Source organism: Lissotriton vulgaris, chromosome 7 (assembly GCF_964263255.1).
Source record: "Lissotriton vulgaris chromosome 7, aLisVul1.2, whole genome shotgun sequence".
NCBI classification, from domain to species: Eukaryota; Metazoa; Chordata; class Amphibia; order Caudata; family Salamandridae; genus Lissotriton; species Lissotriton vulgaris.
In genome coordinates this window covers 947,290,168-947,317,621 of record NC_141695.1, presented here as the reverse complement: position 1 = coordinate 947,317,621, position 27,454 = coordinate 947,290,168, and the positions used below count along the sequence as shown (strand labels likewise).

The window sequence follows — 27,454 nt, the reverse complement described above, 5'->3', positions numbered from 1 at the left end:
ATAAAAAGGTAAGGAAATCTAAGAAAATCACAGTAAGAAGTAGCTTAGGGCAAGTCAGGCTAGCACAGCAATGTGCCAAGGGCATGGCAGGGTAGGGATGCATGGAATGAATGAATGAACTCTCTAGCTATGAACATGTACTATATAGAAAGTTGCTAAAACGTTGCAAACCAGAAGAATGTCATTATCATCATCCAATGGTGAGAGGTCTTCCGATGGCTTGTTGTCTTCACCCTCAATTCCCACTGTAAATGTCCATGGCAGCATGAAGTCAATTAGAAATGGCTTCAACGTATTACAAGTAGTTACATCTACGAGTTACATCTACAAGCCTACTCTGCTAGCTGTCGGGTGTCTCATCGAACATCAACGAGCTGTTCTATGAAATGAAACATTTGAAATTATAGTATGTGCTGGTTTATTTTTTAAATTTATTTTATATTTACAGAGTTTTATATAGCGCGAACTTGACCCAAAGGTATCAGGTAGCAGAGCGCTTTACATAGCACCAGTTTCGTTACATGAGGACACATTCATTTTTTGTTAGGCCAGGGAGATTAAGTGATTTGCCCAGAATCACAGGATGGTCAGCGTTGTTGCTGAGACCCGAACCCAATTCCCCAGATTCGAGGACGACTGCCCTATAGCAAGCATTTTCTTTTCATTAGAATACTTGTTCATTATGCATATGTGGCAAAGAAAACAATCGAAGTACAATGAAGTCATATGGTGTGAGGAAAGAAAGAATACATTTTTTCAGTACACAGCACATTTCACAAAAAGCCATGCCTAGAGTTCAGTTATAACGTTAAATCACTTATTTTATTTAAAGCATTTATTAACTTAAAGGAACAGTGTAGAATAAATGAGCAGTGCGGCCTAGTAAGTGAAGAACGATAGGATTGAAAGCATTTTGGAGAAAATGAATAACATTTTCATGTCTGCATGTTAAATTATGGCACATTTTCTATAATTTAGCTAAAGTTGTATCTTTTCATGTTAATATTTAATGCATTTCAATATTATTGCGTAGTGAAATATGTGTAAATTGTTCAGCTTTATCAATACCAATATGTCCACCTGTGCTCACCCATTGTGTGATAAATGTACATTCTGGTCCCCAACGCCTGAATCACTGGGAGGCGGTTTTAGACCACAGCGAGTCTTGACCCAGCAAAGGATCCCAGCAATGCTGACCACAAAGATCAGGACACAAATCAAGCCCACCAGGAGGGGCTTGTGACATTCAAATGCTGAAAGATTAACATCATTCATGGGGGTCCCCTTGTGTACAGCAGGAGTGTCACAAATGTAGCCAGCTGGCCACCCCAGCATCTCAAGTTCTGACTTCACTAAGTCCTTCATCTCCATAAGAGAAGAACAGGAACAAGTGTAAGGGTTTTGACCAGCACCAAGAACTGTCAAGTGCTTGAAAGCCTGTAGCTGGTACTTGTGAATCTGGTCAATCATATTTCCGTCCACAGAGAGGACTTCTAAACTTGGAAAGATCTCAGGAGAGGGCAAAGCATTCAGTGCATTGCTGGAGAGAACTACTGTCTTCAGACGATGGAGAGAAATGTCCAGAGCTTGAAGCCTGTTCCTGCTCAAATCTAGTATCTCGATATTTGATGGAAAGGAGATGTTCACACACGTCATCCCTGTGTCAGACAGGTTCAGAATGCGAAGAGAAGAGAGCCCCTCACAGGCAGCGTAGGAGGAACTAAGTTGGAAAAAGTTGTTTTGACTTAGATCTAAATCTGTTAAATTGTCCAGCTGAGCAAGTGTATTGCAGATTTCTCCGAGAGACGTCAGATGGCTGCTCCTGAGCCTTAGCACTTCAAGTGTGGGATAAAGACCATTGCAAAAGGTTTGTGAGATTCCTTTTTCCTGGAGTGGGTTGTTGGACAAATCAAGGTAAAACAGGGCTTGGAAGTGCGTGCCGATGTCGCTTGGAATGTGGCTTACTTGGCACTTGGCAAGAGTCAGCTCTTTCATCTTTCCCATCCAGTTGCGCAGGCTAGAAATATCAGTGGTCCTTCCGGACAAGGGGGTGGAAGACACGTTCTTGAACTGCAAAGAGACCAGCTGTGGAGGTGAGCCCACTATGGCTTGCCAGCTCGCATTGCCGACAAAGGCACAGTTCTCAAACACCAGCTCCTTAATGTGGATTCTATAGGCTGCCTTCACAAACTCTACCAAGAAGCCCTCTGACAGGACGCTGTTTGCAAAGGTGACCTTGATCAGAGGCAGATTCATTAAAGGTGCAAGCCTTTCCATGGACTCTGGCAATACGATAAACCGTTCATCTAAGCTTCCGTCCCGAAACTCAAAATTGTTGGCTGATGTGCAGGCGAAAATGCTGACCAATGCATACGGGTTACTCAACGAGCATCTGCAATATGTCTGGAGAGAGTTAAAAACGCAGTCACCTTCCACGCTGGACTGACCGATCCCGATGGTCAGAAGCGCAAACACGGACAGAATGGATGGCATCCTAACACCTGTCCTGCAATAGAAGAAGGGAGAAAGGCAAGGTTAAACAGTGATTCCCTCTGCAATGACCAGGTTGCTGCTTTTAACAGTTAAATATTTCCAATTTTTTTGTTTTGTTTTAACAACATGCCACTCCAGTATGTGAGACCTGAGCATAGTAGGACATATATTGAAATAAAGAACATATTTCGAATAGTTATGAACTTTTTTTTAGGTGTCTGAACAATAGAGAAAAACGTTTTGGTCTTCACACTGAGAGCTGCAAAACCGTTTTATTTCAAAAGGTAGACTCATGAGGAAATATTTTAAATCTGTGTTTCTCAGTTGAGTTTCGAAACATCTCCTTTTTGTTTGAAATTAACATACAGGATTGAAACCTGGCTGCAAGAAGATGATATGTGACCTTTTGAGCTCTGTTGGATAATCGCACTAGACAGTGGCTCAGGGCTAGTGATTGATTTGCAGCCCTACAGCCTTCCTCTTGCAGAATACGTTTCGAAGTGATGGTGGTGCAAGTTTACAATATGTCCAATTCAAGTGACTGCAGGTTATTAGAGTACATTTATGATGTGTGCAACACCATCATAGGGACCTAAGCAAACCCAGTACCCTATTGAGAACACACTACACAAGGTGCTTAGCCCAACATAACACCAGTGGATTCATTTTTGATGTATGATAACTCCTGACCGTATGGGCACCTTCTCGTTTGCCATGTTGGATAACGTTTCCGTTCTTTGATACAAACCCTATGAACATTTATATTGGCGTGACACTCTTTTATGGATGGTGATGTCCATCTAATCCTAATAAACCCTGATGAAGTCCTTAAGGACGAAACGCGTTAGCTGGAATGACTGATTTATGTTTTTGAAGAGTAATAAAAGAAGAAATTTCTACACAAATACGTGAGTTAATGTGATACTATAAATACGGTCTGAATGTCACACTAACTGATTTTGCAAAATAGAGAAGAAATACTGTATGTATTATTCCTTTCTAATATCCCACTAATAGGATTGGATATCGTGGGAATATAAGCACTCCAAAATTAGTTTGTTTCTTATCTCTTGTTTCTTATCTCTTAGCAGTGGGTCCATAAACAGTTGACCCCTAACATTTGTTGTTCCAAAACGCATGTACTTTCACTAGTGCAACCTCCGTATAGCCTACACTGCTTTGTCCTTCTCTTTGGTATCACCTTCTCGCTTGCATTTAACAGAATAGCTCTAATTCCTAGATGTGTCAACAGTAAAAATTATCTCCAGATAAAGTATGCATTGGCAAAGCCAAAATATCCAGCCACGAATTCATGTGGTAAATGCTCTGAGAAAGATGTGTTGTTTTTGAAAGACAATATCTTTTAAGAACTGTTGTTACCCCCTGTACTTGATACATTATGGTGGGTCTGAGACGCCTAGTGTTTTTTTAACTTATTGGTTTCACAGCTTTTTCTTATCCTGTAATGTCTTTCGTAAATTGCTTGAATAAAGATGTTTTTATTTATTCAGCTGGTTCTGCCTAATTGTGTTTGCTGCAGTCAATACTAGTGGTGTGACACATTTTCAGCAACATTATATTTTTGTATTCTCCAAATTTCTGCAACTCTGTATAGGTATTTCCGCCAAATACATATTTGTTGTTTCATAGGCTTTCTCTTCTTTTTCCACTCTCCTTACCAGGATTGTGTGAGGCCGGGACAAAAATGAACAGAGGTCCCTCTGGATGCCTGTGGTTGTTTAGTGATATGACAGAAGCACCTGTTTGATTAAAATTATACAAAAAGAAAACATGGTATGTCTAGCGATGTGGCTATACAAGCTGCCCCTTTAATAAAGGGGTATAGATGCCTTCAAGGGAATTCGTTTGAATAGTGTTTGTTAATTTAAATTGATTTGAGAGGATAACTTAATGATCCCTATATGTAATTAATACATCACAGAAGGATAACTTAGCTATTTAGTTGACCTCAACAAGGTTTTGACACATAAACAACATATAAACAACAAGCACAAAGGTGTATTTAGAAAAATAGAATTTATCAAAAAAATCAAGAGGTAAATAATATCATATACAGAGGAAAACAATTCACATAACAATTAGGACTGCAGGTACATGAGGAAATAAAATTGGTAAGTGACACAACAGAACCTAAAAAATCAACTATCCCAGGTCAGAATCAATAAGACAATACAGGGATAAGATGAATGTCGACGTTTCGGTCTCCTAAAGAACACTTTTCGAGACCATCCTCAGGACTGATGTCAATTACGTACTGTATAGGACCAACTGTAATCTGAAATATAAATATTTACAATTACAAACACATTATAAATTTATAAATTTACTACACCCTTGTGACAAAACAAAACAACAATAAAACTCATACCTAAAGACAAAAACATTTGCATTATAGACAAACACAGAAAAATGGCAAATCTTTGTTAGCCAAACAAATGGTATTTCCATTGTTTATTTAAAACAATTACTAGGTGCTCTATTCACTATCTGCACGTAAGCAATTCATCAAGAATGATTGGTCTGTTGTTAAGAAAAATATATCAAATAGCATTTACTTACTACAAAGAAAATTCTCAGACAAAGACATTCGATCAAAAAAGGTCTGTAAACCTTGACTTTGTTACATATAGTTTTGACCACAATGATAAATTACGTTTTTTATTAATTCAAACCTTAACAAAAAATCGATTTTGTAGTACATAAAAAACATTGTACTCGACATTTTGAATACGTTAGCCTATTATATAGCTACATATTATCACAGGATTTTGTAAACAAGCAGTTGGAGGGATGCTACTTAAGAAAAGAGCAATTTCATAATTCATGCGAGTTTCGCATGAATTATGAAATTACTCTTTTCTTAAGTAGCATCCCTCCAACTGCTTGCTTACAAAATCCTGTGATAATATGTAGCTATATAATAGGCTAACGTATTCAAAATGTCGAGTACAATGTTTTTTATGTACTACAAAATCGATTTTTTGTTAAGGTTTGAATTAATAAAAAACGTAATTTATCATCGTGGTCAAAACTATATGTAACAAAGTCAAGGTTTACAGACCTTTTTTGATCGAATGTCTTTGTCTGAGAATTTTCTTTGTAGTAAGTAAATGCTATTTGATATATTTTTCTTAACAACAGACCAATCATTCTTGATGAATTGCTTACGTGCAGATAGTGAATAGAGCACCTACTAATTGTTTTAAATAAACAATGGAAATACCATTCGTTTGGCTAACAAAGATTTGCCATTTTTCTGTGTTTGTCTATAATGCAAATGTTTTTGTCTTTAGGTATGAGTTTTATTGTTGTTTTGTTTTGTCACAAGGGTGTAGTAAATTTATAAATTTATAATGTGTTTGTAATTGTAAATATTTATATTTCAGATTACAGTTGGTCCTATACAGTACGTAATTGACATCAGTCCTGAGGATCGTCTCGAAAAGTGTTCTTTAGGAGACCGAAACGTCGACATTCATCTTATCCCTGTATTGTCTTATTGATTCTGACCTGGGATAGTTGGTTTTTTAGGTTCTGCTGTGTCACTTACCAATTTTATTTCCTCATGTACCTGCAGTCCTAATTGTTATGTGAATTGTTTTCATCTGTATATGATATTATTTACCTCTTGATTTTTTTGATAAATTCTATTTTTCTAAATACACCTTTGTGCTTGTTGTTTATATGTTGTTTATGTGTCAAAACCTTGTTGAGGTCAACTAAATAGCTAAGTTATCCTTCTGTGATGTATTAATTACATATAGGGATCATTAAGTTATCCTCTCAAATCAATTTAAATTAACAAACACTATTCAAACGAATTCCCTTGAAGGCATCTATACCCCTTTATCTAATTACCCAAGCCCTCAAGGGTATTTTGGGTTGCTCACTGTTTTTTTGATCATCTTTAATAAAGAGGGCTCTTCCTTTCATAAAAAATCTATTAATAACTTATGCTGAATCAGCGTGGGACCGTGAAAGAACGGGGCTGGGGGCATGATGCCCCATCTGCCTTCACTTGTGACAGCCATGCTCCTCACTCTTGTCACTCTATCTGGACAAGGCCTGTTCACGGAGACTCAGTATTTTAGATAATTAACCAAGGACAATGCCCCGAGAGTCGGGACATTGCATGCACAGATTGAAGAAATGAGAAAAGGAATGGCAAGCACCCAGAGCATCCAAGCACAATGCTACCTTTTTTTAAATTTTTTTTTTTTAGTTTTTACAAGAAGTAGGACAATGAAAGGTCACGGTCAGGACAGTTTAACTGTAACATAGTACTTTGGAAAGGACGTCGCTTCTCGATTCATCGTCATACAACGAATACGTGAAGAAGGCAAAATAAACCAAACTAAAACAACAGTAACGGTGGAGTCTGTGGAGATATAAGTAATGCGTTCTGTGTGATATCGATGGAGCATGCTGGTGGATCTATGGCTTAGGCGTCAATGCAAAGGTGTGTCACAGGTGTCGTGGGGCACTCCTGGGTGGTGAGCAGTATTGCATGTGGGTCGATGATGGGTTTAGCGCCGGGGAGGGCTGTGCAAGGCGGGCACTGCTTGGAGGTTTGCGTCTAGCAACTGTGTTGCCTCTTGTCTCTGGGGCTTCCCCTTGGTCCCTGTGGCTTTAGCTCCATGAGAGGGGCTCTGGGTCAGGTGGGTAGCTTCCTTCCAGTGTGTTGTTTTTTAATGTGCCTACGCCCCCAGGATCGAGCTGTGTTCGTCATGTTGTGTGGGTGTGAACCCCAGCTGCTCAGAGCAGTGTTTGCTTCAGTGTGGGGGTGTGGAGGGTCATTTTTCACTTCAATGTTGGTAAGATAAGTCTCCGAGCATTCACAGCCGGTTGTATTGTCTCCCCATATGTAGCAGCTTGAGGGTAGTTTTTTCTGCTCGCACCCATGTCAATAATGTGGCTGCCAGCGTTAGGGGTCCTGGGCCCTGGGGGTCTTCCATGACATCGCTATTTGTCTCTTAAACAAGACAAAAGCTGGGTCAATGAACCTGTGCAAATGTTTGTCACCTTTAGCTTTGGGGCGGATACCCAACAGACAGGACTCAAGTGTTAGTGTGAGGTTTTTTTCCAGCGAGTTCATCAACAATATGTGTGACCTCATGCCAGACCACTTGTACCATCAGCATTCTCAGACCATGTGAGACAATCCTATCGGTGCACATGTTAGCGCAGTAGGCAAACAACTGGCTCCATTACTAGGACAAACATCAGCAGAGTGTGTGGCCACCCCCACCTGTTGCCTCTCTGGATTGTAAAACTGTATGAGATCAACTGACCTTGAGTGTGCGGATCCAACCAAGGTCACAACCCCATGTATTCTAGGGTCAGCAGTAAAAAGTCAAAGCTCAGGGTATCGAAAGGCTTTTCAATGTCCAGTGACACCGCCACCCGGCCATGAGCCATGGATGGGGTGTCCTGTATGAGGCCTAATAGGCATTGGATGTTTGGGAAGGTGCTGTGTTGTGCCCGGCTATAAACCCTGATTGATCTTCATGCACAAGGTGACCGATTATGAGGAGTAATCTGTTTGCAAACACCATGCCTAGAATGTTATAATCTAGGATCAGGAGAGATAAGGGTCGTTAGGGGCGGACGTCTTGTGGGTCTCATCCTGACTTAGGTAAAACCATGATCAGGGCCTCCCAAAGTGAGTCCAGGAGTTTTCCTGTTGCTCTAGCCTCTTTGAACATCTCTAATAGATGTTGGCTAATTTGGAAAAAAACGTGGCATAATATTCAGTTGGCAGCCCAACTGTGCATGGTGTTTTGTTCCCAGCAATTTGGGCAACAGCTGCATGTATTTCTTCGAGTTGGAGAGGCTCATTCAAGTTGGCTCACTGAAGCTAGGATAGTTTGGTCAGCAGTAGTTCTTGCAAGAACCCATGAGTTTGCTCCAGAGGTGGAGAGCCCGCTGCCCTATTCAGTGATTAGTAGTAATCCTGGAATGCAGAGTTAATGGCTATCTGTATAGTGGCCTGTGTGTCATTGTCTGCTCTAAAAGCCCCCATCGCTGGGCGCATTTGTCCTTTTGTACCACCCATGCCAACAGCCTCCCTAAGCGATCTCCCTCTAGGTGAAGAGTGGTCAGGCGCCACTTTTAATCGTGCTTCCCCAGGCACGCTTCCACTTCACTGCACTGTTTACGCAGCTGCTGGATTTGCTCAACCTTCACAATCCGGCTGGCCACCTCTGTTTCTGACAGTCACAGCTGCCATTTGAGGGCCTTACTTCCCCCTGCAAGTGTCGGCATATCCTCCAGGTAGCGGTCATGCAGATACCACTTTGTGTGCATCCGGCTCCAGTACCCTGGATGGGGTACATCCTTTATTAAGGTCAAAGTATTAGGTGAGGCACTTCACCAGGTTTTCCCTAAATGAGGAGTCTAGAAGCAATTCTGTCTGCAGCCTCCAGGTAGGTATCCTGGGGCATGGCCTACCCCACTGTAGGACTATTTGAAGGGGTAGAGATCCAAGAGGGTGCGTGCCATGTACTCTGACGGGATTATCTGCACACCAAATTCTACATTGCATAGGAAGTGTACTAGCCTGGTGTGAATGTCGTGGACTAGGGTGTAGACCAAAAATTTGTGATCTAGCGGATACCGTAGCCAAAGCACATCGCGCAAGTGTCTCCGGGCGAGCCAGTTGTTGAAGTGTTGTATCATGCGGATGCATACATGCAGCGTTACTCGGGGGACGACAGAGTGTTCGTGCCCAACACATGGCTGAAGTGGCCACCCCACATCCCTCGAGAGTGTGGTTAACAGAACACTGCAGGGGTAAGTGTGTCCAGGAAGCCTGATTGGTTGGTGTTGGGTGCATATACTCCCACCAGTGTGAGGGTAGTCCCATTGCGGTGTCCCTCTGTTGTTACATATTGCCCCCCAGTTAACACCCTATAATTGTCTCTTACATCTGGGCCCAAATAAGTACTCGTCGTGCAAAGGCGGATGCAGATGTGCTGTACACTTGTCCCCTCCATTTCGTGGGGACCTCATGCAGTTCTGCTATTGTGAGGTGTGTCTCTTTCTCTTACAGCATTGCAATGAGTGTTTGGAGGCATTTGAGCGCTTGGTGAGAGTAGCCATGTCACACACATTCCATGTTAGGACATTGTATTGTGGGGTGTTACTATCCGTGCAGGTTCCCATAGCGCGTGCCGATGGTATGTGCTGCGGGTGTTGAGCCCGTATTGTGATTCCCCATGTGTACTGCACCCTACTGCGGGTGCACTCCCACTCTTACAGCCGACCATGTACTGTGATGTTGTGTTGATATGCAACAGCACCTCGATATGACTCCAATAAAGCATTAGGAATAACATTAAGATCAAAGAGCCTGAATGGCTGTTCCCCTCCAGGGTCAGGTGACTCTTGCATTTCCAGCCATAAATCCTCAAAATACGAATAATAACTAAATAAACTTAGTAAAAGTTGTCCACCTTGGAATCCGTGTGGGGCATGGGTCCTCTGCTTTTCGAGGTCCCTGAGTCGCCTGTGTCTGAGCTGGAGTCCGATGCATGCACGGGTTGTAGAGGAGCAAAAGGATTTGTGCTATGCTGTGAAACATGCCACCGCTTGTGCCCGTTCTGTGGCCACCTAGCCCTGAGTAGGACAAATTCTAATATTCCTGTGCTTCCTACGTTTTGGTTGGGGGATCACCCAGTCCATCCGCCTGGTTCTCTGTGGGGCCAGGTCCAAACATCCTCTGAGGTTGAGAAGATGTGAGAGGATTCATCATCCATTACTTTTAGCTTTGCTGGGAACAAGAGTGAAATGGGAACTTTTGCTGTAGCTCCCAATGATGTTGCTTGACTTTTGTGTAGGAGACACAAAGCTACTGTACCTTAGCCGTGAAATCAGAGTATGCTGTAATCTCCACGTTTCATAAGGCCAAGGGCCCTTCATTCTAAACCATTGCGGGACTATATCTTGGTTCCGATAATTAAGGAGACAGGCAATGATTGGTCGCGGTAGCGCCCCAGAGGGTGATGGCCTGCTAAATATGCAGTGCTCCTGCTCCACAGAGAATAGCTTTGGAACTTTGTTTTCCAGTACAGTGGTTATCAGCATAGGTTTCAATGAAGAGTTCAGCACTGAGGTCTTTCGATCGTTCAGGGAAGCCTAGAAAGTGTATATTGTTGCGCCACATGCACCCTTCAGCGTCCTTCACTCTGCGGTGCAGCAAGGCCACCTCTTCTTTCATGACAGTCAATTGTATCTGTAGTTCCTGTATCATTGGCCTTATGGAGGTATTGGATTGTCCACACAGTCTGACAGGTTGTGTTGGTCTGCTCTCAGGAGAGTCACGGGGTGTCATGGGGCAATAATGGAATGCCCAGTAGCCAGTCATCCACAACCAGATGTGTAGCTGTGTCGCCGACACGCCCCCTAGGTCACCTTGTCCTGCTCTGCTTCGGCCCGTTGACTTACCGATCAGCAGTTGTGGAGTAAGGGGAGGGGCCAGAGGCCCACCCACGATGTCCTTATATGTCCAAGATGTCGCCCTACTTTGTAGGTGTGTGCTACAAGTGCTGTTGGTGCCCCCCCCTGGCTCACCTTATGAGTTCTGGTATCTCTGCAGCAGTGTAAGCCCCACCTGAGTTGTTCCTCTAGTACAGGGCAAGAAACAAGGCCCCGGAAAGTGCCTTCTTGAGGCCCAAGTGTAGGCAGTTCCAAGTGTATCATGTGCAGCGGTATACTGGGGCTTGCTTTCTGCACCTGATGGCTCTGAGGCAACAGACTCCGCCCCTAAACAACCAAGGATCCTGGGGCTTGTGATTTAGCCCTCCAGCCACAGTCACAAGCATGTCCCGTGCCGCGGTTGACTGGGGCTTGCTTTATGTGCATTATGTAAATGTAAATGTAAATGTAGTATACTTGTAAAGCGCACAGCTGCCCAAGCAACGGGGCGTCCCGGCGCTGTATAACGCTGTGGAACCCTTCCTGGCTCTCCCTGTGAGATGCCCCTCCTGGGCACCCCCAAGGTGAAGCCAGGCATCCCAGTGTTGTTGGGGCCGTTGTGGAGAGTAAGCAAGCTATTGCCCAGAGTTGCAGCGTGAGACCCATGATTAGAGTAGGCGCTGAGGCGAGGATTATTGAGTCTGCGGACATTGAGCCCAAGACCCTGCAGCGTTGGGACTTGAACCCTGGTCCCGGGCCTGATCTCTGCTTCAGAGTCTGCCGCTCTAACCAGTGAGCCACACTTCTCCATTATGGTGCAGAGGCAATAGACTCAACCCCCCCAAACAACCAAGGATGCTTTGACTTCTGTTTTAGCCATCCATCGTGTGCTGTGATACACTGGGGGCTGCTTTATGCACCTGATGGCGCTGAGGCAGCAGACTCTGCCCACCAAGCCACCAATAATCCTAGTCTAACCCTCCAGCAACAGTCACAAGCGTGTCCCACATCACTTACCACACATGCCTGCAGGGGGATAAAAAAAGTTATAGCATTCGCAACAAGTATTTTCAATCCTATTAAGGAAACGGAGGCTAGGCTTCTGCTTCTCTTTCTTTACAGCAGCCAATCAAATTAAAAGTTTTAAAAACACTATATTTCCCATGACTCCTTCACAGTCACCTGACGAAGTGTAGAGCCCCAGCCCTATATAACACTCCTTCAGCAACACAGTTTCCTCTTTCTTTGCTCCAGTCCAAGGAATACCTGCTCCATGGTACAATGAAACCCTTCGTGTCCATAAATCTCAATGCAAAAAGCTTGAGAGAATTTGGAGGAAAGACTATACTATCACTGCTGGGCTTACGTATAAAGCTGAACTGAAACTTTATCATAAGGCCTGTGCTCTCACCAGAGCCACCTATGTTAACAACATGATCACAGTAGCCATGAATAAGTCCAACGTTATATTTAAGGTGGTAAAAGACCTTGCTGGTTCACAGACTATTGCTACACCCCCTCCTCTCTCTAATACGAAATGTGATGAACTGGCCCAGTACTTCACATCAAAAATTGATAAAATGTATAAAGATATAGCAGCCCAGGAGAAATCCGTTGATAGTGTACCTCTACCCCTCACCGCCCCTTGCCCTTTGGCCTCACTGAAGACTTGGCCTAATCTTGTACCCGCTACCCTCCTGGAAATTTTAAACAATGTTAAGTCTGGCTCACCGATGGATCCTTTACCCATTTCGGTTTTACGCCAACTTGAGCTTCCTCAACTTGATACAATTTGCACTTTGTTAAATGCCTCTCTTGATTCAGCTGTGGTCCCTCAGAGATGGAAGCATGCAATGGTGACCCCACTTCTTAAGAAACCCAGTGCGGACCCAAATGTTGCTGCTAACTTCCGTCCAATCTCGTTGTTGCCGGCCTTTTCGAAAATCTTGGAACGGCATATTCATCTACATTTATCTCGCTTTGTTGTCACAAACAATCTCCTTCATCCCTCCCAGTCAGGCTTCCGTCAAGGCTTCTCCACTGAATCCACTCTTTTAGGAGTAACTGAGAACATTCGCCAACTTCTCGATCGAGGGGAAACGGCTGCACTGATATTGCTCGATCTCAGTGCAGCCTTCGATACTGTCTCGCACAGTATCCTTCTCAGTAGTCTTGCCTCCTTTGGTATATGTGACAAAGCCTTGCACTGGCTTTCGTCCTTTCTTACTGATCGAACTTTTCAAATTTTCTCCAACACTTCCACTTCCAACACTTATCTCTCTCCTTATGGTGTTCCCCAGGGTTCTATTCTAAGTCCTCTTCTTTTCAATCTTTATGTTGTCCCTCTAGCACATGTTGCTGCTCACTCGGGTCTTAAACTCTTTACTTACGCTGATGATTCACAGATTGTGTTTTCCCTATCCCAAGCTGACCCTTCATCACTTTCTTCTTTACAATCTGGTCTTAGGGACATCTCCCGCTGGATGAGCTGTAATTTTCTTAAGCTCAACAGCGATAAGACGGAGGTGCTTGTCTTCGGTAATAAGCCTGACCTATGGAGTTCGAGACATTGGCCATCAACTATAGGAGACCTACCCATTCCATCGGAACGAGCGAGAAATCTCGGGGTCATTATCGATAGGGAGCTATCGATGAAGGATCAGGCCAATAAGGTTGCAGCCACCTGTTTTACTATTCTTAGGTGGCTGCGAAAAATCTTTTGGATCCTACCTTCTGACACCCAGAGATCTGTTGTAACTGCGCTGGTGACCTCCAGATTGGACTACAGTAATGTGCTCTATCTGGGGGCGACCAGGTCAGTTATGCGCCGTCTCCAACTAGTCCAGAATGCCGCTGCTCGGCTTCTGTGCGGTTGTCGGAAATATGACCCAATTTCCGAACGCATCAAACAACTCCATTGGCTTAACCTCGACAAACGAGTTAAATTCAAAACACTATGCTTTATGCATAAGTTAAAGATTGAAGCTGCCCCCACCTATCTCCAATCTCTCGTTATACCTTATGTTCCCGCACGTTCCCTCCGTTCTTCTTCCCAACATCTTTTCTGTGTGCCTAAGTTTAGGCTCACTAGAGCGGGCGGTCGTTCTTTTTCTGTACTGGGACCCAGACTTTGGAATTCCCTTCCTTTAGATCTACGAGTGGAGCACTGCCATCTTCGCTTCCGCAAAGCCGTTAAGACCTGGCTTTTTGCCCAATAATTCCCTTCTGATAGCTGTCAAGATCTTGCTTTCTGTGCTTTATCTCCTACTGGACCACTATGCTATAATGTCAATTAGCGCCGGGAAACCCTCACGGGTAGCTGTTCGCGCTCTACAAGATTAATAAATAAATAAATAAACAGTCCACGACCCTGCAAAGACAGGAACCACTACTAGCAGTTCGAGACCCTGTAATAAAAGGACTTCAAACCACAAACAAAATAGCTCCAACTGGAGCATGAAGTGGAGATACATGCTCAATTGGACCCGACGTCTTTGTTCCGAAACCTCAAGAAAGCCTCCTCCAAAAACGAACTCCGGAACAATCAGGCAACTTCCACAATTTCGGAACGTTATCGACTACATCTCACTCATCTCCGATTCCTAGCAAGCAAGTAAAAAAACAAGGCCGTACATACTGTGTTCACCAAAAATATAACCCATCCATTACAATATCTTCAGGAATGGAAAAACAGAAACAGATGTACAATTTGTTACAATAGACAAATATGCAAATTACTTTATGCAGATAAAGATGAATAAATGGGTAGGATAATCCTCTCCTCTGTGCCCTTAATAGAATTGAAAATTCTTGTAGGGAATATTAGAAACATGTCTATTCTATGCCAGGGCCGGAAGCTTCGATTACGCTTGTTTAAAGCTGAGTCACCACCACGAGAAGCAATAGCAACAATAAGTTTATAGTAACATGAATGGAATGTAGATTCTGCTGACCAATCAGCCACCTCAAGAATATCAGTTAAACTGGAACCCAAAGCAAAGGATTTGGGAGCCTTTGTCTCACAAGCGGAATGTGCTCTAAACACTGATGTATCAAAACCAGCCTCACCCATAAGCCAACACATCCATCTGGCAAGAGTGGTCGAAGCCACTGGGCGAAAAGGCTTTTGCAAGGCAATCAAAAATAGTCCCCTCAGATCAATTATAAACTCAGCTGTACTCACCTCATAAGACTTCAGACATTGCACCACGCAAAGCTTAGCATTATCTGGAAATGTTAGATAAGAGACTGAGGTGGAATAACATTTGGCGCAACGAGAAATCGAGACAAAAAATCCTCCCTGCTAGATCTAGAGCCCATACATCAAACACAAGTTTACAATAAATTAAACATCAGAGTATGGTCAACTTAGCCAATAATTGCTTCTGTAATAGATACTTATTATCAGGCCAAGAATCTAAAAATGTCAGGTCTATGATAACATCCTATAAAACAGAATACCTAAGAAGAGGGGGCTTCACCATCCAGATACCCCTCAAATATATACACACTATAGTGCTCGCCACACCATCAACAGGTAACAAAATGGCAGACCAGAAATTGTTAACAGACCTTTACGCCAAGCCTGCACAGGCCAAAGAGGACAAAAAATGTATGACCAAACTTCAATCCACTCTAACAGGCTCTGCACCCCACTCACACCACCAGCTACTCCAGTGTCTCGAAGTTGGAGAGATACTATTTTTGAGTGCCCGAGGACCAAGCTTCACCGATGCAAGTAATTGCCTCCTGTGAAAGTCCCATGAGACTCCATCTGTCCCTGAAACTTTCTATGCCACTAGAGAGAGGTATTGTGACAGGATTAATGGGTGTGGGAGACCCCTGGATCCATAAGGAGATTTCAATGGAAAGGAATTAGAATTGGACAGGCACAAGTAATCTCCAGAAAAACTGGTAACCACACTTGCGCTCTCGAAAGCAAAGTTAACAAGACCAGCTCCACTCTTTGGCATCTCAATTGAGTCAAAACCCTGGAATCATCATCGAATGGGGGTAAGGCATTTCACAGACCAGGAGCACAGTCCTGAAGAAAAGCATTCACAATAGCAAATGTTGAACAATGAAAAGACTAATACCAAGCTTCAATGCGAGCAATGCAAGCTTCTTTGACACACAGAATAGGCACAGAAGAGGCATCAGCAACAGGAGGAGTAGCACAAGGTTTCTATGCACACTCAAAACAGGAACACATATCAAGAGTACATGTCTGCCCTTCTCACGGCAGAGGTAAAACTCAAGCATCATCTTTAATGTGTATATGACACTACTTCTCTCTCTGATAGCCACTTTTGATGTTGAATCTATTGAATACGCTGATGACACTCAGCTGATCCTCACTCTTGACACAAATTCCACAGGGGTGGAAGAGAAGTTCCACCACTGTCTCACCGCAGTGATGGATTGGATGAAACTGAATCATCTTAAATATAATAGCTCCAAAACAAAAAGTATGCTGTTTGGAAAGTCCAATGTATTTAGACCCAACCAGTGGTGGCCCTCAGTTTCAGATGCCCCACCCACAACAGTAGATACAGTCAGAAATTTAGGAATAAAATTCGACCCCAAACTATCTTTCCCTAAGCAAGAACTTGCTATCGCAGGCATGTGTTTCCAAACTATAAAAACCCTCCGAAAATGTTTCGACCTACTCCCGCTGCCTGCCAGGAAGACGGTTGCAGTGGCCCTAATTTTATCTCGCTTGGACTACAGCAACAGTCTTTATGCAGGAAGGAAAAAGACGGTCGTGAAAAGATTGCAGGTGGTCCAGAATGGTGCGGAAAGACTGGTACTGAAACTTCCCAGGGACTCTACCTCAGCAGCTACACTTAAAGCGCTTCACTGGCTACCGGTCCATAAGAGGATTCTTTTTAAAATCTTGACCATTACTTAAAAGGCCATAAGCGAAACTGGACCAGAATATCTATTATGCAGAATCAAGCCATATACCACCAAACGTACTCTGTGGTCTACTTCAAAGAACCTGCTAACAGTACCCGTTTTCAAATTGAAAACCTGTGGTGAGAAGACTATAGCAGTACAAGGGACAAAAGCCTGGAATGCCCTACCCACTCAGCTGAGGCACACACAAACAGAACCCACCTTCAGGAAGCTCCTCAAACATGGATCTTTGCTACCCCAGACCACCTGGTGCTATCTCTTTAATTAAATGCTTCACTCAGTCACCCTCTCCTCTATGAAAATCTGCTAGATGTCCTTTTTTCCGCTAAGCACCAAGATGCTCCTTGGAGTAAACGTTGCGTTATACAAAAACCCTTCCATTCATTCATTGATACAAGCGTCTCTACCTCACAAAATAGGTACACCTTGAGCAGCAGCAATAAAAGCTTCCCATCTCTATATGACAAGTAAAATAATTCAGGAATAGTTTCAATTCGACAAACTGCCCCGTGCCCAACCAACCTACGCCCCAACCCTCAGCATACCCTCACAGAACTGGCACTCATGGCAGTAGTGCGGCTTCCCTACTTATAGAGCATAACTAACTTGGTAGCAGTAGTGCAAGCTTCACTCCCTCACAGAATAGGTGCAACGTGACAGGAGCAAAACATGTTTGCACATTGCAAAGTCCACCAGCAGTGGGGTAATCTTCCACTGATCACAGAGGCCTTAGTGCCTTGTAGTTTACACCAGATGTCTGGCGTAGGTACTTACACCACTGAGATAAGTATGGGTGGACGAATGAGTAAATGTGTGACCTGCTTCTGCTATTATAATTGAAGTTACATTTCATCCGCACACCTGCATCCACTCTTTCACTTCACGCGTCACTTGGATTGCCATCAGAGGTACTTCGGTCATATCCTGCAAGACCTTTTAAGGTCCCTCTGAGTCCTGCTGCCGCTGTGGTAACTCCTGCTGCTGCCATAACCCACAGTCTATCTACTGCTGTCACAGAATGTAGCGCATAGAGCGCTTATATTCTGTTGGGACTACACCTGTCAACACATGCAACCCTCGCTGCTATCCGATCTTTCCAGTACTGCTGACGTTACTTCATATAACACCCGCTGCTCTCGTGTGTTCTGTTTCTCTTCGGGTATGTTGTCACTTTGTGTTTCTCCTGCCTCTCTGCCCGTCATTCACGAAGCAGTCAATCATCATCATCATATTCTTTATTCGCCATTTCAATAACACCATAAAAGTACAATATTAAAAGAATACAGACATTTTTTTTTAAAAGGAACAGGAACATCCACTGTAATACATCCCACTTAATTTATCAGGTCATATATAAAAACAGTGATTTCTCTCCGCCCTCCAACAGAAGTGTTATGGTGTCACTCCACCCATTCCTACAGTAGCCCTCAATTTAACTGAGGTTCTTAAAAAATTGTCACACAGAATAAAGTCAGGGGATCTCTAGCCACTTGTAAAAATATAAGTGCTTCTTTCACAAATCTAAGGTTGGCCTTTTTAAACAAATCTACTAAAAACCGACGCCTGAGCAATTGATAAAATGGGCATAATAATACTAAATGAAGGGTATCCTGCAGAGATCGGTGTCCGCAGCCGCAGGGACCCTTTGACTCAACTGACTTAGTGAAACCCGCAGGCTCAGCTAATAAATGATGGAAAAGGTTGAGCCTAAAACGTGTTAATAAAAATCTGTTATGGGGATTATATACAAGGGCAAGGTAAGGCTCCAACCCGCTGCAAGACCTCACTACAGCGTATGCCTGAACTGACTGTTTATTTCTCACTTTTACTTCCCGTACTATAGCTTTGTGTTTAAGGAGAGTCTCATTTACTCTAGCTTGGTCCTGTGTAGTAATACAGAGTGGATTTAAAAAAAGATTTACACAACCAATACTCTCAAGGCCTTCCTTCACATATTTCAGCTAGGGGATAGACATTCCTTTCTCCCTTCCCATACAGTCTATAATTATCTGCTGAGTCAAATTGGCTTCCTGATTGACCCATATCTTTAACCAGGCGGCAAAGGGCCTGTTCCTCACCCTATCATCCAGGTGCTTACAGCCTAGTTCCTCGTGTACGATGTGGGATGATACACATTGGGGGACTTTGAGGAGCCTCCTCAGGTATTTTTTTTCCTCTACATGTAATTTACACAGTTCTGCCCCATATGCAACTTTAGCATAAGTGATCGAGTTATACATAATCAGCATTTGCTCAGGGGACCATCGGCCCAATCTACGGCCAAAATTCATTACAGCTCCTGAGCTTGATACCAGCTTATTACAACGTTCCCCGATCAACGGTTTAAAACGTAAATTCCTATCAAATAAAATGCCCAAATATGAAAAGGTCTGTACCTTTGCCAAGCTTGCTGAGCCTATTCTGTAGTTAAAATGTTTTACTGTGTGTGTTGGACCCATCTCCATAACATATGATTTAGTCAGATTAGCAGATAAATCTAAACTGTTCATAAACTCTACAAACCCATCTATCAGACGCTGGAGTCCTAATGGTGTACGAGCCAACAGGACTGCGTTGTCCACGTATAGCAGGAAGGGGACTGATCTGCTTCCAATTCTTGGTGAGTCCACTTTTAAATTAGTTAAAAAAACGTTCTAGGCCATTAATATAAATGGAGAACAGGAAGGGTGCCAAAATGCATCCTTGCCTGACCCCACTAGTACATTTAAAAGACTCGGTTTGCCCTCCCTCCAGGTTGTATCTCACTTTTGCACTTGTGTTTTGGTGAAGGACTCTCAAGATATTAATAAGACCAACATCAACCCCTAAGCTAGACATTATAGCCCACAGCTTTACCATATTCACACAATCGAAAGCTGCTGCCAGATCCATGAAAACTAGATATACTTTTTCATTACTAGCTACTGTGTATTTTGTGACCAATAAATATAAATTTAAACATTGGTCAGTCGTGGATCTGCCAGCCCGGAAACCATACTGGACATCTGTGAGGATATGGTTTTCTTCTTCCCAGCTCATAAGACAGTTCAAGATAGCCCTACCCATTACTATAGCTGTTACATCTATCAAAGAGATGGGCCTATAACATTGGGGGCTATCCCTGCTACCCTTCTTAAATATAGGCACTATTGTGGCCGTCGACCATGATCGGGGTAGACCGGAAACCGTAGCCGCATTTATAACTCTAGTTAATACCGGTCCCCATAGTTCCACATTACTTAAAAATAGGTCCGGCGGGATCCCGTCTGGGCCTGGGGCTTTGTTTCGGGTGAGGCCCTTAATACCCCCCTCGATCTCTTTTAATGTGAATACTGGCACCACTGACCCACTCTCCCTGCTGACCTCCTGCTACCCAGTCATCGGAGTCCCTCTATTATATAGGCCACTGAAGTGTTCCACCCACTGTTCAGGGAGCACATTTGATGCTATCTGGGGGCAGTTTCCATCTTGGAAACAGGGTCTGTTAATTATTGACCAAAAAGTGGAAAGATCTCTTCTTCCTGCTGCCCCTCTTAAATCTTCCCACGTTTGGATTTGGAGGGCTTTCTTCCGACGCCTTACTTCCTGTTTATACTGTAGTCTACAGTGAATGACCCTTAGACTATCTCTGGGCTTATGTTTGAGGGCTGCTCTGAGATTCCTTTGGGCTAAGGAGCACCCTCCGTCAAGCCATTTGGACTTAGTTGTTATCTTTCCTTTCCTTGTCGTATGTATTAGGCTATCTACTAGCCGTCCTATCTCTTCAAATGCCTCGACCAGCGGGGGCCCATTAATCTCTAAATTTAAACACACCTCTAGGTTCTGTTTCCCCTCTACCAATAATGATTTCTAAAAACTATCTCCATCCAATTTAGCCCATTTTAGGCGTCGCCCCTGGTCCGTGACCGTCTCCCTAACATCTCCTATTCTCATCCTTATTTCACTGCTAACCAGTGACACTGCCACAGTCACTGTTAGAGCATTATGGTCACTAAAACCACTACAGTCAATATTAAATCCCAGAATTATTTGTTTTAGCAGGTGAGATACAATTAAAAAATCAATACAGGAACAGTATCCTCTTCCTTTAAAAGTAGGGTTAACCTCTCTACTAGATTTAAAAGATAACAGGTCCATTGAATGTTCCATGTCAACATTTTTCATCATCCTACTTATTTTCCACCTTCTACTGTATGGTCAAAATGGGCTCCCTCCTCTATACTACAAGAAGTCCAATTTTCCGTGAAAGGTATCAGCTGTGGGCACAAGTGACAATTAAAATCCCCTCCTTAGTTTTATACTGCACCGCTAACATACAGTCTGACTTCCAATTAAGATCCTTCCAGGTCCCTTCCAGACTCAGATGGACCCACAAAAGGAGACCCCCCTTAGCTCTACCTGACATTGATCTTAACAGCTGGGACTCCGAACGCTTTATACCCGACCAGATTAAAACTAGTCAGTGCGACTTCTCAGGTTTCTTGGGCACAAATTACATTCAATTTATTTACATATTCCAGCCACTCGATATTTTGAAATTTGGCTGAAAGCCCTGCCACGTTCCAGGACATTAATTCTAAAGTGTTCCGTTGGCTCCTAGATAAATATCCTGTGGCCAAAGGGGGCCAATTAACTATATTAATGTCAGTAGCTCTCGATCGTGGTGGGTTGACATATGCTTCCTGTGTCTTATTTGGGAATACACCCTTTATTATCTCTTCAACTTGTTTTCTCAACTGTGGATCACTTTCCTTGGCTGGGTAGTCAGTCTACTTTGCTGAGGTGTGAACCCCAGCTCAGTGGTGCATATTTATTATATAGCGATAGGGGACAACCTTCGCTTCTTTGAGCTTTCCAGCTCTCATAAGCTTGTAGCCCCTTGGTGTGATAAGCCGGATTCTCGTTCCTAACTCTATGTGTCCAACCCCTTCCTCTGTTAGGCTACTGTGACTACCCCTCGCAATCTCCACGTGGCCCTCCCATGGTCCCATGCTGATCAGGCTTATAAAAGTAACTAAGATCTTGCACCTCTATGCTTGTATGCATACCTTTCTGTTGGGGGGTAGTAACATGCTGAGCTGCCCTAGGATCGTTGAAATTCACCACAATACTGTCCCCAGCTTTATTTTTTCGGATATTTCCCACCCAACTCACTCTCCTTGCGAACAAGACCTTACATTTAGCTTCACGCGGATTAGGCCTATTACAATTTAACCAATGTATTGTTTTGTTTTTCAATTGGTCGTAGGATTCCTCCAAAGCAGTCATTTTCTGTTGTCCCATCTGGCATTCCTAGGTCTGTCACACCCTCAGGCTTCATTGGAGTAGGGAGCACCTAAGCCTATGATTGACAGTAAGCCAGAGAGAGTCCACAAGGACATCACAGCTCCAAGGATACATAAACAGGGGTTTCCTGCAGCAGACTTAGTTCATGCACAGGGCACCTTCACGAGAACATGCCCAGGTAACTGTCTCTGATCTGGAGACTCCCAGCAGGGACAGGCTGAGGGCATCCTAGTGTCTGTCCTGCTGTGTGAACAACTCTTGCACAGTGCGAGGGTGGATGAGTTACACCCCCTGCGGTGCAACGCGTGTAGTGGCGGTGCTGCAACTAAACACTGGAGGCGGGGCGTCCTCTGTGGTTCCAGCAACACAGGACACTGTCTCCCGTTGTAACTATATCAGAGACCTAATCTGTTACAATTTATGAAACCTGCCACGCCGGTCTTTACCGCTTCTAGGTTTCTGTCTGTATCCTGACTTACTGAAGTAATAACTGACCTGCAGGTTTGATATGTTATATGTTTCCACAGTGCTATGGTGCCTTCTGGTTTCCTCTTCCACTTCATAAAACCCAAGGCAATGCAAAACAAGTGTCTGACACTACTAGAATATAAGTTCAGGGTGTACGTCACGCGTGCCAATGTCTCAGTAATGTGGTAAGAGTTCATTCTGCAGGTCAGAATAGAGTTACATTAACTAACATCTGCCACTGTTCTGAAATTCAAATGCCTAATTGTACAGACACGATTTACAAAAGGGGGTGGTGATGAACAGAGTGTCTGAATTGAGCAGACCACTCTTACCCAGTCCAAAGATCAGGGCTTGATCCATCACCGTTATTTATCTCACTGCCCCATCCCAGCTCAGAACCTGGCTATATGCAAATCAGTCTGTCCCTGGCCCAGTGCATCATGGGAACAGGGCAGACTAAACTACCAAGCCAATTCTTTACCAGAAAGGAGACAAGCTACCGGGGACCGGTTTCTGGCATTTCAGCCTCTTCGGCCCGGCTTGCTTGAATCCTGATGGAGCAGTGAGAAAGGGACTCATGTCTGAGTATACCCTGCCACACCTATAGTGGCCAAAATCGATTTACAAAAGGGGGTGGTGATGAACAGAGTGTCTGAATTGAGCAGACCACTCTTACCCAGTCCAAAGATCAGGGCTTGATCCATCACCGTTATTTATCTCACTGCCCCATCCCAGCTCAGAACCTGGCTATATGCAAATCAGTCTGTCCCTGGCCCAGTGCATCATGGGAACAGGGCAGACTAAACTACCAAGCCAATTCTTTACCAGAAAGGAGACAAGCTACCGGGGACCGGTTTCTGGCATTTCAGCCTCTTCGGCCCGGCTTGCTTGAATCCTGATGGAGCAGTGAGAAAGGGACTCATGTCTGAGTATACCCTGCCACACCTATAGTGGCCAAAATCGATTTACAAAAGGGGGTGGTAATTGTACAGACAGGTTTATTAACTTACCTCAACCCAGACCTATGATGACCATCAGGCAGCAGTACTAGGACCTGTATATAGATCTGCTGAATACATATACGGTGCCTCAATCATGACATTCAGTAGTTATTCTGGTACTGAGGCGCACACAAATGTACATTTTTCAATCTACACTAAATATGACATGCTGTGTCCCTTGTTATATCTTTACATATAAAAAGAATATTCAGAGTGTGAAAGGAGCATTTGTATCCCCTCTCCCCCTCCACTCATATATTCACCCCTTTGTCATTTTTGTTGCTCCGCGTTTTCACTTGTTTCACCTTCATCTGTTTCCAGCCTTTACTCTCAACCCATAGTCTTTATCCTTGTTCTTGTCACTCCCACCCTACTCTCTTTACACAGTCTCTTCTCTCATGTCTTCTCCTCCATCACTTTCATCTTTCTCACATTCATCTCTCCTTACTTCATCCTATCTTTTACTTCTATCTCTATCTTCACGCCCTAGGATAAGTTGAATAATTTTTATGAGCACTTTTGATGTGGGTTTTAAATAACAGAAATTTGAATATACAGGTGTGAAAGTAGCAGCACCCAATTTATTTAGACATCACATAAATATTTTTTAAAAATAAGACGTTTTGTGGGTGAGACGCACAGTACTTTAGATTACATCACAGTCCAAGCCTATCCTGGTTCTTCAGGGTAAGTTTGGGTACAGTGTGCCCCTTGTCTAAATCATAGTATTTCCCCAATCGACCCCACATTTTGTGATGTCTTTTTGGAGATCCCTAGATAGGTAGCGACCTTCTCCATCATTACACAATAATCCATACCTCTCAGCCATTCCAATTTAGGATTGTTTCTGACGGACAGTCAGAATTGGCCAATGTTATCTATGCTTGGCAATGGCATATCCCATATGTAGTAGTTTCTGTGTGTGCCCAGATCCATTACAATCCCCACAGGTCCCAAGCAAACATAGCTTTGGATTAGGCTTCATTGTTAAATGCCTCACATAGATAGACCTCGGGTGATATACCTCCAATATTCCTGAATACCTATGCACTTTCACACGCCATGGAAGCAATCTGCAGCTATGTGGTTTCATCTTTGGCCAATTAAGGTGGTTGGCAACCCAACGCTCCATAATATTTCGGATGAATAATTAAGCCTATGCAGATATTTAATCTAGATGAGCCTCAGGTGAACCACTATTACAACTTCTCGGGGTTGCATTCTGGCTCCACCTACCCCTCATCTTTCAGATGACCCACATCCCGATCACATTGGACTTTAAATGCTGTGAAGTAACTAGTGGCGCTTATTACTAGTGATTTACGTATATTGATAATTATGTATCTATCTAAAGGCTGTAGAGTCACCTTTGCTTCCAAGGGGGTGAGTTCAGGCAAGGACGACAGTTTGTTGCAACATTGCTCCAGTGCCTGCCGCTGCCGTAAATATTTTAGTAATGGGACTTGTGTAGCAAATATTATTCTGTTAGGATCTCCAGTGACTTTAAATGTCCAGGTCTCCAAACATATCTGAAATTAGAGATGCCTATTAAGTCTCATTGGCACAACCCCTGAAACTGTGACACCTGAGTCAACATCCTACAGAAACAAAGCAATGTCTTGCAAGATAGTTTGTTTTTCCATCCTATCTACTTGCACACCTCCTGCCAGCACAAAAGTGTAGCTCTAGTGGGTAAGAGTAGGTGATCTGGGGTGGCGAGCACCATATAGGCAATAAACCAATGTTGAGTCATGGAGTAGCTCTACTTCACTCCTGATCGAGTAGTCATCCTTATTAACGATAAGCCAATCATTAATGATTAATAGTCCAGAGGCCCAGTATTATAGCCATTAGCTATACCCAAACCGCCATCATGAATGATCCGTATGGAGTTGAGCAATGATATATGGGGTCTATTACCTTCCCATACAAAGGTCTGGATAAGGATTTGATCTTTGTGACGTATGGGGCTGGGGTGAAATATGGATGATTCTGCATCATGTATACAAGTCTTGACAGGGACATAATTTTAAAAAGTTCTACTCTGACTAGGTTGTTTATAGTTTAAGTGCCCAGTGTTCAATGGTCCTGTCCCTGCTTGGTAAACAAAGGGCCAAATTGAGCTCCCAATATTGTGCGGAGACTAGGGCTACATAAATGACCGGGAACTTAAAGCTCTGTGTCAGTGTGTTTATTTGGAGGGCCAGAGATTCAGCAATGCTTGGGCCCTGAATCTGGAAGATTCCCAACTTCCTCCACTTATTCCTGAGGACTGATGCCTCCCCATATAGTTTCAAGATCGGCATCAATAGATGTAGCCTGTATCAGAAATAACATAAGTGCAAGAATTATTACCACCCGAGGTAAGGCACGTTTTCTATACCCCCACTCTAATAATTGCACAATGTTAGCTGCTTTTGTTGGTGACATACCATCCCCTCCTAGATGACACCTCAACATTTACGTGTTATTCTCTTCCCCATAAATGCTGCCTTCCTTCTCCTCTGCCTCTCATATTATCCTCCCTTTCGCACACCTTTTCTCTCTTTTGTCCTTCTTACTTGCAGGCTCCCCATATCCTCGTCTTTCTCACACAGTCTTTTTTCTCTAACTCACATATTCTCACCTAACTCGCTGAACGCTTTTTTCTCACAGGCCCAATCTCTGCCCATCATCTTTTGGCACCCTGACCCTATTCTAGCTCTCCGTCACACTTTCCTCCAGCTCTCTTTACACACACCTCCCACTTACTTCCTCATTCTTACTACCATCCTCATACTTTTCTCAAAACTAAGTTTTCCCCCTCTCCCCCTTACACCTGCTCACACCTGACCCATTCCTAAATTACCATCTTCCTTGTAAGCCTTTTTATACACACTCATTCGCCCTCTTCTCCCAGAAGCCTTAAGTGCAGTCATGCCCCGCCTTCTTACTTTCATGCCAATTTTTCTGAGTCCTCTTTCTCACATACAGTTTTGCTTTCTCTATCACTCACACTGACACATATCTGACTGGGTTTCTTATTCTGCCTATCAATATGACAATAACTGGTGAAAACAGATCTGCACCTCTCGATTAATCAATAATGGCCTAGAGGCATTGCTGATTATGTCAGTGGAGTAAATCCTATGAAGGTGTGTTAGCTTAAATCAATGCAGCAATGAGTTAACTATTAACACTAGATATTAGTTTTTAAGCAACATTGGCTATTTAGAAACTATTGAGACTTTGAGAGGCATACACCTGCCAACCTGTTGGTAAAGGGTTTAATGCACGTACCCCATGCATTCCCAGTCTTGATGTTGCACTTGTTCAAATTGACAAAATTGTTGCGAGCAATCACTGAAATTGCAGGCTTCTACTGGATGATACTTGGGTAGCTGTCACTTGTGGTGAATGTGGCAGCGAGGAAGGAACAAATAGCCAATTAACTTTAAAGAGAAGGAGGTTTGATGGGACTGGGACATCACTACACATGATGTCACTCCATAGGGTGACATTGTGCATTGCTTATGCAAATTCTTAAACCTGCCCCCTTCACCCCCTCCAAACAGTTTTTTTTTATTGTATTTTTATTTTTAGTTCTTGTTCCCTGGGTGGCAAGTTGAACACTGGATCATAAACCCCTCGCGCAGCCGTGCACTCACTTGTTTCCAGCCCCCAGGGTTCTGCAGCCAGGCTCCCGTCTTTCAGGAAACCTTCCCGCTGACTGGTTTTATATGGCGCATTCGACGGGCTCCAGTACTCCTTACTGTTTAACTTTTAAGATCGCTGCCCAAAACTGACGGCTGGCTTCCTGCCGAGGGCCTGTTTCGCAACTTCTGAACGGAACTGCTTTCCCTCTGCGCTCT

At 43.5% G+C, this 27,454-nt stretch overlaps 1 protein-coding gene across 1 annotated transcript; it reads right to left on the bottom strand.

Moving 5' to 3' along the window:
- Positions 1–803: 803 nt before the first annotated feature.
- Positions 804–27,454, bottom strand: CD14 (CD14 molecule). The gene is made up of 2 exons (XM_086931387.1): positions 27,251–27,454; positions 804–2,506 (listed from the first exon to the last, which is right to left on the bottom strand). The coding sequence occupies exon 2, from the start codon at positions 2,491–2,493 to the stop codon at positions 1,087–1,089; it is 1,407 nt and encodes a 468-aa protein (XP_086787513.1). The 5' UTR covers positions 2,494–2,506; positions 27,251–27,454; the 3' UTR covers positions 804–1,086.

Excerpts from the sequence above, each read along its gene's own strand:
- CD14 (XM_086931387.1), bottom strand. The coding sequence starts at position 2,493 with ATGCCATCCATTCTGTCCGTGTTTGCGCTTCTGACCATCGGGATCGGT.